This window comes from Alosa sapidissima, chromosome 13, assembly GCF_018492685.1.
Source record: "Alosa sapidissima isolate fAloSap1 chromosome 13, fAloSap1.pri, whole genome shotgun sequence".
NCBI classification, from domain to species: Eukaryota; Metazoa; Chordata; class Actinopteri; order Clupeiformes; family Clupeidae; genus Alosa; species Alosa sapidissima.
In genome coordinates this window covers 30,225,973-30,242,906 of record NC_055969.1, presented here as the reverse complement: position 1 = coordinate 30,242,906, position 16,934 = coordinate 30,225,973, and the positions used below count along the sequence as shown (strand labels likewise).

The following is a 16,934-nucleotide window of genomic DNA, read 5'->3' as shown; positions in this document are numbered from 1 at the left end:
CTGTTTGTGAAGCTGTCCTACTTTAAAACTAAACATAGCCTTCTGATAAACTATTCAGAGATGGACATCAGACAATTCTTCCTGAACAGGCAGAGGGAAAGGAACAGTGAGGAGAGATGAGGAGGACGAGGGAGGTATGATAATTGCCCACATTGAAGGTAACATTTATGCTGGTAATAGCCAGTGCTGTAATTTGATCAATGGTTAAATGGCAAACTTAAATACGTTTGCTGCATTTGTAAATGTAGCCTATAATAATCTACACAGAATCAGACTCTTAGGCTACATTTGCAAATTATCACCAAAAGTCAGTATGAAGGCTTTAGTAGGCTATTTAAGCTACAAAGAACTGCAGTATTGCCAGGAAGGACCATTGCCTGGGAGGGAAGTATATCTCAATTTTGACTAAAAATAAGCTTCCCTTGTGTAGGAAAGCCTATTAAATCCATGCAGTGAGTATACATTAGGCCTACTCATGCCTATGTGTTTGGATGTTGCTGCAGTGGCTGCTACAACAATTGAGGGAGAGAGTGCTGGAGGAGGAGAAGAAGGTCGAAAAGAAGAAGAGAGGGAGAAGAGAGGGGAGAAGAGAGGGGAGAAAGAGCACAGGCTGGGCAGTCCAGTACCAGACAGGAGGAGGAGGAGGAGGAGGAGAGAGACAGGCAGGAAATGGATGAGGACATGATGTGGGCTAGACGTCAAAGCCATTTATTTCATATTGCGCGCACATTTAAATGTTTTTTTTTATGTATTGGGTGTTGGGTGCCTGTGCCCCAGCAAAGCTCTAGGTCTAGAATCGCCCCTGATTACACCCAACACTGTTTGTAAATAAATATGTTTGACTTTGTGTGTGTGAGGCGTTGGATTCTGCATTTGTGGATTGCATTTGTGGATTTGTGGATGACATAATTTTGAGACATTCTTTTCGCACAGCGATCCACAAACAAATACCATGGAATTTTGTGCGCAAATACACCCACTCATGGACAACCAGTAGATGGCAGTGTTGTGCAATATGTCAGTGAGCAACTGAGGCAGTTAATAAATATGGGGTCAGCCCAATGGTCCCACAGACCAATGGTCCCACATGTCTAGGTTAGGGTTAGGGTCTGGGAACATAGGGCTGTGGGAACATAGGCTCGCTCCCGATAATATATCTCCCTGCTAATATGCTAATCTGTCCAAGCCTTTGGATGGAAGAAGCCGGAGATCAGTCAGGATCTACAGACAAGTTAATTTAAAAAATACCAAAAATAATTCACAGCCTTATAAAAATACCACCAATAAATCACAGCCTTTATCACACCCTGGGGCCTCTATGAGTGTAATCACATTCTATTTGGGCCTAGTTCTGCACCAGCTGGATTTCAGAGATCCAGTAAGTATGACTCATTTTGCATTATTTTACACACTGTACACTGATATAAGATCAGTATCTTTACCACGGAAATGTAATTAAAACGGTATTGAGTTAGCATATTATTACTTTATGTATTTGTATGTCACATTTGTATATTTGTAATTGTGTATTTACAAATACATGTCTATTTGTGCATATCTTTTCGAGTATGTACAAATCTTTTTGAGACAATCCTAACTTCAGGCCACAGGGAACTAAAAAAAATAAAGAAATCACTGTTCACTTGCTCTATCACTCGCTCAATATCACACAGCTCACTTGCAATTCTGTTCTGTTCTTTTTTTTAGTTGTGTTCTGGTCGATTTTTTACCTGAATAGAATAAAATACACACAAAAACAAAACTTTTGTAGTACTTGCAGGACATGAACTGACAAAACAAAAAATATTCAAAAACAAACATTTTGAAATTACCATCTAAATAGAGCATGTCTATATAGATCATTTGTGTTTTTCTTAACTTTCTTATAATCTCTGTTGTGATGAAGTGCTTTGAGAGGTTAGTCAAAGACCACATTACATCCTGTCTGTCTACTGCATTAGACCCACGGTCTAACAGGTCTACAGATGATGCTGTAGCTTTGGCCTTGAATACCGCTCTCTCTCACTTGGATCAGAACACGTACGTACGGATGCTCATTATCGACTTCAGCGCCGCCTTCAACACCATAGTACCATCTAGGCTCATCATGAAACTGCAAGACCTAAACATCAGTCCCTCCATGTGCAGCTGGATACTAAACTTCTGACAGGCAGTACGGCTAGGTAACATCACCTCCTCCAGTCTAACACTCAGCACTGGTGCTCCACAGGGTTGTGTGTTAAGCCCCCTCTTAACACCGCTCCAACACCATTAAGTTTGCTGATGACACCACCATAATCTGCTGCATCAAGAATGGTGATGAGTCTGCCTACAGAGCAGAGGTGGCAACAATGACATCTTGGTGTCGGGATAACAGTCTGCTGCTCAATGTAACAAAAAACAATGAGCTGATAGTGGATTACAGGCGGCTGCAGGGAGAAGAACACGCACCCATTCACATCGGGAGTGCAGCTGTGGAGAGAGTCAAAAGCTTCAGATTCCTGGTTATAAACATCAGTGAGGATCTGAGATGTACACACCATATTGGTCCAGCAGCTGATAAAGCAGTGGCCCCAGATACAGGAAGTGGATGGGACCTTGTCCCGAGCGATCCAGGCTGCTCCTTCCAGGGATCCAGTGCTGCAGCTTTTACTGGCCAAGGTGTTGTGAGTCGAAGTGCTCACTAGCCTACACAACAATCATGGCCATCTGGGGGTGGACAGGACCACAGATTTGATATGCCAGAGGTGCTACTGGCCCCAGATGTGGCATGAGGTACAAAAGTGGTGTTCTGAGTGTGAGCACTGTGTGGTTGCTAAAGCAAGACAACCCAAGCCAGAACCTTCTTCGGAAATCTGTTAGCCACTAAGCCTTTGTAGATAATCTCCATTGACTTTACTCTCTTGGATTGGGCTAGCACAGAACAAGAGAATGTTCTGGCATCACAAATGTTTTCTCAAAGTTGACCTATAGGCCTTTCCCACCCCTGATCAGAGAGCTTCCACCGTAGCTAAGATTCTAACTGAGAGATGGTTTTATGGCGTGCCTAGGAGAATCCACTCTGATCAGGGGCGCAGCTTTGTTGAAGCACCTGTGTGACATCTACAGCATAACAAAGAGTAGAACGGTCAATGTGAACATTTCAACAGGACACTTCATGACTTGCTCAGGACCTTACCCCCTGAAAAGAAGCGTAAATGGCCCCAGTTGCTCCCTCAGCTCCTGTTCGCCTATAATACCACCATGTACCAGTCCACACAGCACACCCCATACGAGCTGATGTTCGGTCAGAAGCCAGTTACCAGTCGACCACCTACTTGGAAATACTGGAGGTGACCATAGGGACACCGACTGATTGGGTGGTGCAACATCAAGAGTACCTGACTTCTGTCTATGCTAGTGCTAGGAGACACTTAGAAGAGGCTGCGGCATATCGTAGGCATGGTGGTCCTGACACCGTACCCATATTACCACCTGGCACTCTAGTCTTTTTCTAGTGAGCGGTGGTAGTGTAGTGCTTAAGGAGCTGGGATAGCGTGCAGTAGCCTGAAATTTGTCGGTTCAATTCCCGGCTTCCACTTTTATGCCCTTTAGCAAGGCACTTAACCCCAAGTTGCTCCGGGGACAATGTGATCCCTTCTAATATAGCTGACATACAGTATGTAAGAGACTTTGGTCAAGAAGTGTCTGCTAAATGTAATGTACATGTACACTCTTTTGCAAGAACCATTTTCATGGGCACCACCGGTCACGGTCCATCATGAAATTGTGTAGTGTCTGGATGGAATTACATTACATTACATTACATTTGGCTGACGCTTTTTAACCAAAGCGGAATTGGCACACACTATAAGATCGGGCCATATGGGGAGGAGGGCCCCCTTAAGACCATGCATCGCTCCGAGCTTAAACTTTTTCCCACCAGTCAAGATTCATCCAGCCCTTCAGCACTGGCTGCTCCACAGCCTCATGGGGGTATCGGGAGGGAGCCATACCCGGTTGAGGGTAGTCATAGTCCACACCAGGACTAGTGCTTACCATCACAGTGACCAAGATGGTGTTAACTTTAGCCTTGACCAACTGTCCCAGGCTCATTTGGAGGGCGTACCAGATTAAAGAGAGCAAATGCACATGGTTTAGTGTCTGACCAATGTTTTCCCCGGAGTTATTTGTTTTTTGTATTAGTTCAGGCTGTGAGAGGGCCATCCGTGGTTTGTCTGTCTATTTGTAACTTACATCCGTGGTTTGTCTGTTTGTTTGTACCTTATATTCTTTTGTTTGTTAATTTTGCCTACTGCTACTTAACTACCCATGCCTGACACCTAGTGGTGTACTGTGTTGCCTGTACTATTATAGATTATTTCCAAGACAAATTTCTCTTAAGGCAGACAATAGAATGACATGGCAGGTCAAGGAAAGCTTCAAGAAAAGCAAAGATTAAGAAATCGTTTTTGACATATAGGCAACAAGGGAGAAGGTGTTTACACCTTTCAGACACTCAAAGTTTGAAAACTATGGTTATTGTTTTAGAACCAACAACCTTTCTACATTATCTGTGGGTTTTGTGTGCAAAAAGTGGCATTAATTGTCAAAAAATTAGAAGAAAATGTGAAAATCACTTTTCGGACTAGATATAATCGCTTATTTTAAAACATAGATAAAAACACTAAAGATGGATCGTGAAAATTTGAAGACAAAAAAATCTTGTTCCTTAGACTCTACTTTAGCAAAATATGCAAAAAACATAAGCCTGAACACCCATCTCAACATGCTGTTTGTGCATGTCAATTTTGATCTCATTTGAGTACTTTGCTATGTTGCCCACCCAAAATTTCTTTCAGCCATAGCAGGCTAGAACTGGCCCTGTTGGAAACCCTTGGAGATGGTGAGTCCTTCATTCTGGAAGTATGAAAACATCAAGGACATTAAAAGGTTACCGTGATCTCGCGGATACGGTCAACAAATCAAGTATTGTCAGCACTCCCACTTCAGTACCCTTTCTAATTGTTTTTGTGTGATGCCTTTTACATAAAAATGCCCCAAATAAATTATATTTTTGTCAATATTATCTTTAAGTGTATGTTACCATGTTGCAGTGAGTATGTTATATGGTGCAATGATATAACCTATATGATAACCTAATTATATAAATGATATAATTAGGTGTGACACCTAATCATATTGTGTTACAGGGTTTTCTCGGCACACCATATGATTTGTGTCACATATGATGTAAATTTTTACTACCCATGAATTAAGACATGTCCCACCTTCCTAGAGTGTGGTTCAGCATGCACACTATTTGATCCTGTATTGTAAATTCGTAAATGAAGTCTATGGCTGATACATTTTGGCCTTAACCTAGGGGATTGGTGAGCTATGCTAGGTTTGATGAAGATCCCTGAAATTGGATGGAAGTGAAGTTATATAAAGATTGCTATACTTTTCTATTGGTTGAGTTCATTTACAGGCTCTTGTATTTATTGCAAGTCCTGCTAATCAAAATACCCACATTGCTTACAATGTGTAGGCTAACTGTATTGTTAGTTTCTGTTTTCAACCCTTACCCTCCTAATAAGAATCCATATTTGTCAGCCATTTAAATGGCCACCATGGCCCCTGGGTGGGTGCCAAATCTGAGGCGCCTACAATGCTAAATCTGATCGGATCCCCTTTGTGAGTTTCTCTGCAAAATCTCTCATAAAATGATCAATTGTTATGAAACTCCACTCCTAGTGTTGTCAGCTACTTGGGACTGAGGTTTTGCCCACTAGTACAATTACCTTACAGGCATATTGCTAATGCAACACTGGAGTCTCTCAAAAACAGTAGAGAATATCCTAGAATGATTCAAGCCCTGACCAAAGCACTCAAGATCCAACTGCAAGTGCAACAGTGAAGAGCATTATCCATCAGACTAAATTCTATGAAGAGGAATTGGGGGAAACACTGCAAAACATGTACAAAGGTGGTGATGTCTCACATCAAATAAGTTTAAGAAGTTAAGAAGTTATCATACATACCAAAGGGGATCTTTTCCAAGTTGAATACTTTTTGTAAACAGCACAAGATATTGTAGTTTTAAGTTAATGTATTATGTTGACAAAGCAGCAACTTATTTAGCATTTACAAATGTACTAAAAAAATAAATATTTTTTTTTTCACTTTTCCCTGACAAAAAAAACTGAATTTCCATGATGTACTATATAATGAATGCCACAATATACCGACCAATGATCTCAGAGCAGCCACGTAGCGGTCAAGAATCTTTTACTTGTTATAGCGGGAGATGAATAAATGGGCATTGAATAAACAAAGTTGGGCAAGCAGTAAAGGTAATAACCAGATATACACCAATTACGCGTGGAAATATTTGTATTAATGTAATTTGGCAAGTACATTTTAAAGTGCTACAACAAAATTCCCTGACTTTGCCTCAAATTATAAAATTCCTTAAATTTCCATGTCTGGAATAGACTTGCCAAAATTCCATGACACGTGAGAACCCTGATCTTTACAATGAAAATAATCATTAATAATGATTTCCTAGAGGGTTAGAGCTGTGCAAGCCAGCAATCTATGCATTGCTATATGAAGACCAGGGATGGATTACTGCACAGGCCTACCGGTCCCAGGCCCAGGGGGCCCTGAAGCCCAAGCCTTTGCATAGAATCGCTGCCTCAATATCAACACATCAGGACATAGGCTATGAATCTGATTGAATTTAGTATTGCCCATCCCCAAAATGCACCAGAATACAGGAAATCACAACAAACAAATTAAATATTTTCAGGGGGGGGGGGGACGCCAACACCCACATATACAATTAGTGGGGGGCCCTCAATACATCTGGGCCAGGGGCCCGAAAGTTCATAATCCGCCCATGTTGAAGACAAGTCAAATATTGTTGCACAAGGTCAGACAAATTAGTTAGTACAAGGTTAGTAAATTAACTGTAATTTGTCTAACCTTGTGCAACAATATCCGACTTGTCTTCATCAATTTATTTCCTTCTAAGAAGCCTAGAATACTGTAACAGTATTCTAGGCTACTTAGAAGGAAATAATTACGCATAAGGACTCAATATTTTTAAGAAATCCAGCACCTGTGGTCAATTTAATCTGATGAAAGGAGTAGACATACCTCTGAGCCACGGGAAGGTGTGTATGGTGTGGCGGCGATCTTGCCAGGTTTCGATCAGGCCAAGTTTCTTGCCAGGTAGGCCTACAGTTGACTTAACATTTAAGGCTATACACCCAGGGCCGGTTCTAGCCTACTACACTTGGGTGGGCTGGAAGAAATTATGGGTGGGCGACATGGCAAAGTGCTCAGGCCTATGTGCTTCAGAGCTTGAATTAAAGGGTTTTGAAGTACAGTGTGCTTAAAGCTTGCAGTAGCGGTTTGGTCTTATCAGCAATTTAAAGTTTGGCATGCGGCACTACACATTTTTGGACATCTGGCGAGTACTTTTGTTGGATTCTAAGCTTACCCATTTTACATTGCATTCAACCAAGCCTACACAGAAAACTGCAACAATCTATAATCCAAATAAAATGGGAAAAAAATGAACCATCTCATGTGCAAAATAGCACCATACTTCTGTAGTATGAATAGGGTCCCTACACATAAAACAAAGAATCAATAACTTAGTGTACCAGGAGTTCATAAAAAAAACCCTTTTCTTTACACCTTTAAAGACCTATATCTAAGAAGAAAATTCCATGGCTTCCTGGTCGGGTATTGTCAAATTATGGCCACCTTACACCAAACAACTTTGACAAGATTTGGGAAAGATTCTTGGAAGATTGTAGTCTTAACTAATGGCCCCCATTCAAGCTTTCCTCAAGACTCCAATCTTTCAAGAATCTTTCCCAAATCTTGTAAACGTTGTTTGGTGTAAGGCCATTAGCAGGCGCTGTGCTATTTTGTGCATGATGAGCAATGGCAAAGGACGTTCAACTGTTCCTCACTTACATCCCAGTGAAGCAGGTCTGGATTACTTTTGAGTTACTGTTTGAGTCAAAGGGAGAAGATTAATTTCGGCAGGCGAGTGTTCAATTAACAACTACTGCCACTTTTTAATAAAATACTCGATAACTTGAACACTTATAATATTGCATAAATGCAATCCAATTTGAAGGGATGCATAAATGAGGTCACCAGAACAGTAGTTTTACAGAACAGTTTTATTCACGTTCGACACTTTAGGACGAGCTGGATGCTGCCACTGCAGACCGCCTGGGTTTGGGAACAGTGCCCTCACGGAATCCATTTCTGTAAAAACAGCAAACAACGCATTAGCATGGGTACTGTCAAAGAGTGGCAATACAGAACTAATCTCCACATCTCAGAACCTTATGGAATAACAGAAGGAAAGTGCCAAATGGATGGTACTGTATGGTATGGCACTGTCTCACAAATGGATTCACAAGCCTAACTAAATTCAAATAAATACTTAGACCTAGACCTTGCATGCACACTTAATGCAAGTCACATGCGTAAGTGCACAAGGAACCTTCCATTATGAAAAACAGTGGGATCTCTGTACACAGGTTGACACCTTACACACTGCAGCATGATGCCCACTTGTTCTGTGAATCCTTCTAGTTCTCCAATTAAATACACTGGCCAGTTTGGTTTTATTTATACCAAGCTCATTGCTAGAGTAAGGCAGTAATTAATGGAATGGAATCCAATAAAGCAAGGTTACGCTTTACATTAAATGACTACCCAATGAAACAAAATCTAGGACCATCAGATAAATATAATCCCAGTCAACAGCAATTTAAAAACAAAACATACTGATCAACTGTGGTTCACCAGCACACCAGAAAAAGCTCCCCTCAGTATAACATTGATATCATGGGATATCATTTGTTCAGACATTTATGTTTTTTGACATCACTGGTGAGCATCTGTGTGTGCTTTGGACACAAACTTAACACAATTGAGGATGTAAGCATATAAATGAACAACAAAAGAAATAGTTGTCAGATGTCAAGTCTATCTGCACATGCCCATAGAATCACTTTAGCCCCAGGATACAAAAAAAAAAAACTGAGAAACTGCAAAGCTTATCAGAAGATATGCCTACAACATCTGCTCTGAACTGTTAACAAGTCAGCACCAACTTCACCCAAACCAAAAAAAGTGAGGAACCTTTAATAGCTTTTCATTCATAACTAATGTTGCTCACCTGAACCTGCGGAAGACGACCTTCATGTGTCTCATGCGGCCAGTGCCAGTGGTGCTACGTCTCTTAGCCTTGGCGCTCCAGTTATCTGTAAACACACACACACACGTTCAATATTTCATACATCAAACACAATTTGGCAGTGCACATACTAGGATGCTCCCCTCAGGATAATAAGTTAATATCACAGGATCTCATTTGTTCAGACATTTATTTTATAACATCACTGGTGAGCATTCCCTCATGAATTGCCCTAACTAAGAACGCCAATACATGCATGTTTTCTTGTGCACAAGATGGCAACCCAAGTAACCTCTTTGGTTTAAAGACCAAATCCTTAAGTGACATCACAGTAAAAACTTACACTTTCTCTTGCGCTTGGCAGGGTAACCACACTTCCCGCAGGTAGACTTCTGGAGGTGGTAGGCTTTGGAGCCGCATCGGCGGCAAAGTGTGTGCGTCTTGTTGCGACGCTTTCCAAAAGACGACGTACCCTTCGTCTGAAGCACAAGAAATCATATCATTATAGACACAGATTAAACATTTAGATGGTCATTCACGTTCCCCAGTTTAGACCCCTGTTCCAACGCATCTTAAAAGCACAACCAGTAATGGATTAGCAAGCTACTGCTAGCCACCAGTTCACACGGCCCTTAGTTTGATACGATCATTACTTGTTTTCTTATGTTACACGAAACAAAATCAAAGTATTTGAGTCTTACTTCACTACACCATAAACAAGCAGATAATGTTAATGGCGTGAAACTGCCTTTTACACTACTGGGTTCCAGCACATATTATATGACTGCCACTTTCATGTGAGACTAGCTAAAACGCTAACATCAGCCTTATAATAACATCCACTGAATGTACAAGTGAAATTTTCACAAAAACAGAACCCGGATATTCGGTTTTATTAAAATAGACATTTTTTCTCTACTACCAGATAGTTTTAAAACAGATGTTTAAAGATTTCATTCAACAGCTAAGGTACACTCACCATCTTTCCACCGAAGAGGAAACGAAAGAGACCGGAACTTTGTTTTGTGTAGCGTTAAATATCCACCGACAGTTTTCCTGGTGCAACCCTGAAATAAGCCCAAAGTCCTTAGGGCAAAAACACACAAAATGTTGCTATAATCTTTACAATTCAACCTATTTTGCATACACTGAGCTATTTAAACGTATTACACCTTCTATGTGTAAAAAGAAAACATAAAATGCACAAGGTAAAATAATTTAAAAATAAAAGAATAATTAATAAGACAAAAAAGCAAAAGTAGTAATAAAAGTAATAAAAGACAGCTAGAATAATTTTCAAGGCAGTCATTTTCATGGCAGATTTAGAAATTGTAACTCAGCGCAGTTAGCAGAAAGCATCTGAGAACAGTTTGGTCTTAAGTCTAGATTTAAAACTGGCTACCATTGGGACCTTTTTAATGTCATCCGAAAGTTGGTTCCAGAGCTGAGCCGCATAGCAGCAAAAAACTGCTTCACCATTTTTAGTTCTAACAGCAGGTTTTACTAACAGGTTTTTCTCCTGAGACCTGAGAGGACGAGAAGGTGTGTACTGCTGAAGCATGTCTGATAGGTATTTAGGTCCTGCTCCATTTACTGATATATAAACAAGCAGTAGTGCTTTAAAGTCAATTCTGTGACTTACTGGAAGCCAGTGCAGGGACCAGTAATGTGGTCAGTTCTTTTAGTTTTTGTGAGAATCCTATAGCTGCTGCATTTTAATAGTTAGGGAAAGCTAGGCTTTTTTTTTTGCCAATCTGCAAAAACAATTCTTACCAATAGTTTTTTTTACTATGTGTTCCTATGTGTCTAGTAACACCTCCCAATTTATCCACGGCCAAAACCTCGGGAAAACGCCTGGAGAGCCAATCAAGTTTGGGGTGCCCAGAGAGACTGGGCGAAAATAATGAAAAACATTTTTCCAATATTAGCTTTTGAGATGTCTGACTATGGTTTTTTGGGGGTGCTGAATCTATCATAGCCATTCGTTTTGAGTAAAAATGACTCCAAGTCCATAAAAAAATCTATATAAAGTGTATTTATTGAACAATTATTCGGGGCACCCCAAACTTGATTGCCTCTCCAGGTGTTTCCCAGAGGATTTGGCCGTGGATAAATTCAGAGATGTTACTAGACACCTATTATAGGTGCCTAACTTTCCCTAACTACAAGGACATCCAGTGATGGACTTTGTAGTAGCCAATCTCTAGGCTATGCCCATGCACAGAGAGTGCTGTGCTGCAGCTCCTGTAAGAGGCAGTTTCTCAGGCTTGATAGTTACAGTATCTCACAAATGTGAGTAGGCTACACCCCTCACATTTTTGTAAATATTTTCTTATATCTTTTCATGGGGCAACAACACTGAAGAAATGACACTTTGCTACAATTTAAAGTGTAAAGCTTCTATAACAGTATAAATGTAGCCTACTGTGCCATCAAAATAACTCAACACAGCCATTAATGTCTGAACTGCTGGCAACAAAAGTGAGTACACCCCTGAAGTGAAACTGAACACGTAGGCTAGTAAAAAAAGCCTAACCTTCCCAAACTATATAAGTCTATTAATAATATTATTTTTGGGGCGCTTTTTTATTTTTCTTTATACTGTTCGTTTTTATGTTAATGTGATGTGTATTGATGTTATTGTAGGCCTATGTCGCTTTGAACAACCATACCATAAACATAAACATTAAATCCGAACTCTTATTTAGATAGGTTCTAGGTTCTAGGTCTCTGTGTCCGGAAGTGTAGCGTTGCTCTTGTGAGGTGGACTGGACGTCGTAAGACAGCAGTTGGATTACTGTGGATATTTCCAAATATATATTGTGGTAAGACGCCGGTTTTTCCGTAAAAGACAGTTATTCAAATGCTGATGTTGTGATCAATGTTGTGAACCTTATCTATGGTAAATGCCACACAGACAAGAGACATTCGTTGGCGAAAGCACTAGAAGGCTAGCACTACTATCGATATAACGTTTAAAGGTAGCCATCACTAGCACACAGCTAAATTAGTAAGTAAACGTTAACGTTAACTAATAATAACTCAAGAGGATGTTTTGGCTGTATGCCGACTGCAAGCAATATGTTTGGAAAAAGCTGTAGTACGTTGGGTGTCAATATGAATGTGGTAGTGCTACATTGCAATTACATGTTTATAAATGGTTAGCGGTGCTAGTGGTAACATTTCTAGTTAAGGAAGTGCTATCTAGCTAACGTTACAACATTAGCAGAGACACCAAATGAGTTGTACGCAATTCTAAACATTACGCCATCGTTAAGTAAATCTAACTTGATAGCATCTAGACGTGTCAAATTGACAAGGAGGAAATGGAATCATTCTGAATCGACCTATATAGCCAGATAAGTTTAGATAAGAAGACTTCAAATTTAGGCTAATGAGCTTAACGTTAGTGAGCTTTGGCCCACTGTCCATTATCGTTACTGTCATTAGTAAATCGCTTTTCATGGTCATTTATGGTCTCATCTTCTTGCAAATTGTGTATGGGCTCTCTAGCGAAATTTGTTTACTAGTAAACAGTGTGTGTGCAGTTTTGTTAGTATTACGTTTGTGTCATCTCATGGTAGATGTGAAACGATTCACCGGTCCTTATTGGTGTCCTGTAGTCATAAGCTAAATGGGGAGCCCTACTCTGAATTGCATAGAGCCATGCCTACTCCGTCTTTAGAATTTATGTCTGCATCCATCTCTGATAGACCATCTGTGCAGGGGGATTAACAGTTGTTTTGTTTTTGCTTTGTCTGGCAGATCAATTAATGTAAGCTGCATCGTAGACGTAGCGTTTATTCAGAAAAATCCATATGCAAGTGAAGACAGAGCTTAGTGCACAGATAGTTTATATACCTATTGCTATACTATTAATATTTGGATAAGTTGTAGCTAGACAGTGCTTTATTTTCTGACCTCTTCTATTGTGCCATTTTCCAACGACCTTTGTGTTTGAATCTGTTGTCATTCTGGAGCTTCAAACGTGAACATCACTGAACTGAAATTTTACAACTTTGTTGTGCATCATCTCAGGTAGCCATGACTACATTGGATGACAGGCTCCTGGGCGAGAAGCTGCAGTACTACTGCAGCAGCAGTGAGGATGAGGATAGCGACCACGAGGAAGATGAAATGGGCTCTAAAACCATCCGTGACCAGGCAGTGGTGGAGCCAGAGGTGGACTACAGTCCAGATGGCTCTGCTGTCAACACAGGTAAGTTAATGAATGACCTTCCTGATTTGTTAGATCCAGACCCACCACCAGTCACCAGAGTGGGGTTAAATATTATTGGATGATATTGGTGTAAATTGGGAAGTGGGGGTAGGGGAACCAAAATGAGACCTGTGCTGAAACCCTTGTTTGTTGCTCCTTTATTAAGTTTTTGTCTCACTCCCATCACCTCTGAATGAATACATCACCTGTGTGGTACTTCTGGATTTGGGCTCTTTTTAAAAAGCCATTGAAAAGCGGTCTTGTTCATTCTGTCTGTTTTGCCTAGGACCAAAGGGTGTGATAAATGACTGGCGGAAGTACAAACAGTTGGAGACAGAGCAAAAAAAGGAGCAGAAGAAAGAGATGGAGAAACTGATCAAGAAGCTGAGCATTACCTGCCGGTCACATCTGGATGAAGAGAAGGACAAAGAGAAACAAAAGAAGCTGCAGGACAAAATCCGTGGCAAGGTGTGTGAGCATGGTAGAGTGAGGTAGTTTGGAAGATGTGGAAGATGTATCTTGACGTATCTACCCTTATATAGTCATCCAGAATGTGACTTAAATAGATATATTTACTGTCCTTGCCAATGTTCGTGTATGTCTTCTGTGCTCTCAGCTTGGAGTGAAGGAGATGGATGAGGACGAGGATGAGGACGCAGACGATGAGGAGTTCCTGGAGCAGTACCGACAGCAGCGCATGGCCGAGATGCGGCTGGCCCTGGACGGTGGCCGGCGCTTCAACCAGGTGGTGGACATTGGCAGCGGTGAGGAGTTCTTGCAGGCGGTGGACGAGGAGGGTCGCGGCACGCTGGTCATCATCCACATCTACGAGCCTGAGGTGCTGGCCTGCCAGGCCATGGAAGGCTGCTTGCTGTGCCTGGCCCAGCAGTACCCGCTGGTCAAGTTCTGCCGCGTGCTGGGCTCCGACATCGGCACCAGCGAGCAGTTCCGCACCTCGGCGCTGCCCGCCCTGCTGATGTACCGCAACGGCGAGCTGGTGGGCAACCTGGTGCGTGTCAGCGACCAGCTCGGCGAAGACTTCTACGCCACAGACGTAGAGGCCATGCTGCAGGAGTACGGCCTGTTGCCCGACAAGTACGCCCATTCAACACTCAACGCCGGCGCCAATGGAAGCATCCGGAACAGCAACCTCCCGCAGCTCAGCGACTCCGACAGTGACTTGGACTTAGACTAGATACCCTCCATACCTGACCATACCTGGACACTCTCTCAGACGTCACATGTACACATGAAAACGTACTCACACATATGCACACCAACCACAAGCAGACATGGTTGTCAGGTCAGTCTTTGTTGGCTAAGCTGTTATCTCTGCAGCTGCAGAGACCAGGGGGACCATTACTAACATGATATTTAATGCAGCTTTTCGTTTTAGCTTTCTTATCCAAGCATACATATTAATAAACACACCATTAAATGCTGGAGGTGGTAAAAGTCAGCTACCAATATGTTTCTGTGTGCGACAGTTGCCTGGTATTGCCCTTTGGATGTGTAGTATGAAAAATGCAACTTTTGTTTTGTTTTTGTAAGTCCTATAGTCATTCCTATAATTAAGAATAATGGTTTGAATGAGCTCTTAACTGTTTACTGTAATAGTAACTGGGACCTCATAGTGATGATGTTATACCTAGAGCTGCTAAACCTGCAGACAAAGGGCATTGCAGAGACCAGTAGTAAGGTTAGGTATAAGCTGTCAGTTCATTTCATTCTTTAACAGAGCTTGACATGAATCTATTTGTTTGGGATTTTCTCCACTAGCAATACACATGCTCAGTGCTCAAGGAACATTTTCTTTCTACTTCATGTGTTTACCTATATGCTAACATTGGTATGGAAGTGCATAGCCTAGTTGCTATTGGTCATTTACATGTGTTAGGAGCAAATCATTTGTGTGTGTGTGTGTTCGGGATGGGCGTTATAGACTTACAATAACATATTTTATGGTATTTTTTTGCGACCATAATATAAATGATGTTATATTACTATTCACCTTAATATTTTCCACAGCCACAAGTCACATCAGCTTACAGGTTTGAAATCTGCATAAACACAACAAATAAAACTTGATCCTGCCCATCATCAGCAATGAACTCCACTTCCTCATGTACAGTTTGAACTCAGCATTCAGTCATGCTTGTTCTCCTTCTACACGAGAGCTGCCCACCTTGCAACACATATAAACATGCCATCACCTATATTGGGATATGACAAATTCTGATCGTGGGGAGTAATGCAACCAGGATATCGACAGTAATACAATTTGGTCCATCCCGTGTGCGTGTGTCTGTGTGTACTATTCTTAGAATCAGAGAATTTATATGAGAACATATCAAATATCACTGTTTATTGAGCATACTGGATGGTTCCATTCTTCATTTGACAGACGTAAGCACAAGCACTCATGTGGCAGAGAGTAACAGCATGGCACATCTTAGCACGAGTTCACAACCCTGTGAGATCTTCTCCACCATGTTGACAGTGTACGTGTGTGACGGTTTCTCAGTCAGAAATATGAATTCATTACCTGATAATGCAAATATGTTCCTTATGTAAATTAGGTAAAGTATTTATTCCTGAAAGCATGTGCTTAGTTCCTGAAATATCTTGTATTGACTTTAGGTCCCCTGCTATAATGTGTGGTTGATATCTCAGTTTTGTATTTTTAACCTTGATGTGTTTGTGCAAATAAAAATGAAAAAATATACCAGAGAAATTCCTTGGATATCATCCAAACGTATACACACTAGTCCATGTAAACGTCCCCGTCACAAATATTTCACATACTTTATTTATATTTTATTTCCAGTTCTTATGTATAAATGTTCTATGTATAAAATTAAGATTTGATTGGCATAACACTAATTCCACGTATCCTTTTGAAGCGCGTAGCAGAAAAGGGACTTCATACATGACATTACCACACTCCTACACACACATTCACACAAGATGTACACTCCTACACACACATACACACAAACAAAGCAAAGTAAGAACAGATGAATACAAAGGCTATGTACAAAGCATTCATTCTGGCCTAATCCCTATGACACATTGATTACCCCACTCATTCTACAGCAGATTTGGTCTTAAACACAGTTGTTGCAGGACATAACAAACCCCCAGAGCAGCAGGTAGGTGATACTGTATTATCCTGTCAAGATGTCATGTACACCTACTCAAAGGAGATGGACCAGAAATGTGGCACTGACTTTATAAAAGATTGGGGGGAAAATGCTGTGTAAAAAAAAAGCTTTCCCCGTGAGCCTCTGATGCCCTCACGTTGCTGTGGCTAGACAATTATTGATTGCAGAGATTCACGTGCACAGAGCAATTAGACAGCCAGAGGCTCAAATTTGATGATTTCCTGAGGTCTAGGGGAACTCTCTTCTCTCCCAGTGTCAGTGTGCTGGGAGGGGGGCACATCAGAGCAGCAGGTGGGTGGCTAACAGAAGAGCCAGGAGCAGGATTGGGGTACAGTCT

The 16,934-nt window shown here is 41.2% G+C and overlaps 3 protein-coding genes, 1 long non-coding RNA gene and 2 other non-coding genes across 7 annotated transcripts in view; 2 read left to right on the top strand and 4 right to left on the bottom strand.

The window, feature by feature from the left end:
* Window positions 1–16,934, top strand: part of LOC121680082 — a 136,677-nt gene that overhangs the window by 74,557 nt on the left and 45,186 nt on the right. The gene's annotated exons all lie outside the window — the stretch shown is intronic.
* LOC121680096 lies at window positions 158–12,940 on the bottom strand. The gene is made up of 3 exons (XR_006021559.1): window positions 12,930–12,940; window positions 3,964–3,966; window positions 158–276 (listed from the first exon to the last, which is right to left on the bottom strand). It is a non-coding gene; the product is annotated as an uncharacterized LOC121680096 (long non-coding RNA).
* rpl37 (ribosomal protein L37) lies at window positions 8,169–10,300 on the bottom strand. The gene is made up of 4 exons (XM_042059285.1): window positions 10,194–10,300; window positions 9,558–9,693; window positions 9,197–9,281; window positions 8,169–8,274 (listed from the first exon to the last, which is right to left on the bottom strand). Exons 1-4 carry the CDS (start codon window positions 10,194–10,196, stop codon window positions 8,205–8,207), a joined length of 294 nt encoding a protein of 97 aa, XP_041915219.1. The 5' UTR covers window positions 10,197–10,300; the 3' UTR covers window positions 8,169–8,204.
* LOC121681110 lies at window positions 8,836–8,914 on the bottom strand. The gene has a single exon (XR_006021986.1). It is a non-coding gene; the product is annotated as a small nucleolar RNA SNORD72 (small nucleolar RNA).
* On the bottom strand, window positions 9,351–9,429 carry LOC121681111. Its single transcript, XR_006021987.1, has one exon. It is a non-coding gene; the product is annotated as a small nucleolar RNA SNORD72 (small nucleolar RNA).
* Window positions 11,930–16,158, top strand: pdcl (phosducin-like). 2 transcript variants are annotated; one of them, XM_042059281.1, is made up of 4 exons: window positions 11,930–12,039; window positions 13,253–13,433; window positions 13,720–13,901; window positions 14,050–16,158. In XM_042059281.1, the coding sequence occupies exons 2-4, from the start codon at window positions 13,259–13,261 to the stop codon at window positions 14,626–14,628; spliced, it is 936 nt and encodes a 311-aa protein (XP_041915215.1). In that variant the 5' UTR covers window positions 11,930–12,039; window positions 13,253–13,258; the 3' UTR covers window positions 14,629–16,158. The 2 variants fall into 2 exon arrangements, with proteins under 2 accessions (XP_041915215.1, XP_041915214.1); XM_042059280.1 differs by having other exon boundaries at window positions 11,967–12,039; window positions 13,257–13,433.

Coding starts and splice junctions, on each gene's coding strand:
- rpl37 (XM_042059285.1), bottom strand. Junction 9,282..9,557: donor TGCCAAGCGCAAGAGAAAGT/GTAAGTTTTTAC, acceptor GTGTGTTTACAG/ATAACTGGAGCGCCAAGGCT. Junction 8,275..9,196: donor GTCGTCTTCCGCAGGTTCAG/GTGAGCAACATT, acceptor CTGTTTTTACAG/AAATGGATTCCGTGAGGGCA.
- pdcl (XM_042059281.1), top strand. CDS start 13,259: ATGACTACATTGGATGACAGGCTCCTGGGCGAGAAGCTGCAGTACTAC. Junction 13,434..13,719: donor TGGCTCTGCTGTCAACACAG/GTAAGTTAATGA, acceptor TGTTTTGCCTAG/GACCAAAGGGTGTGATAAAT. Junction 13,902..14,049: donor AGGACAAAATCCGTGGCAAG/GTGTGTGAGCAT, acceptor CTGTGCTCTCAG/CTTGGAGTGAAGGAGATGGA.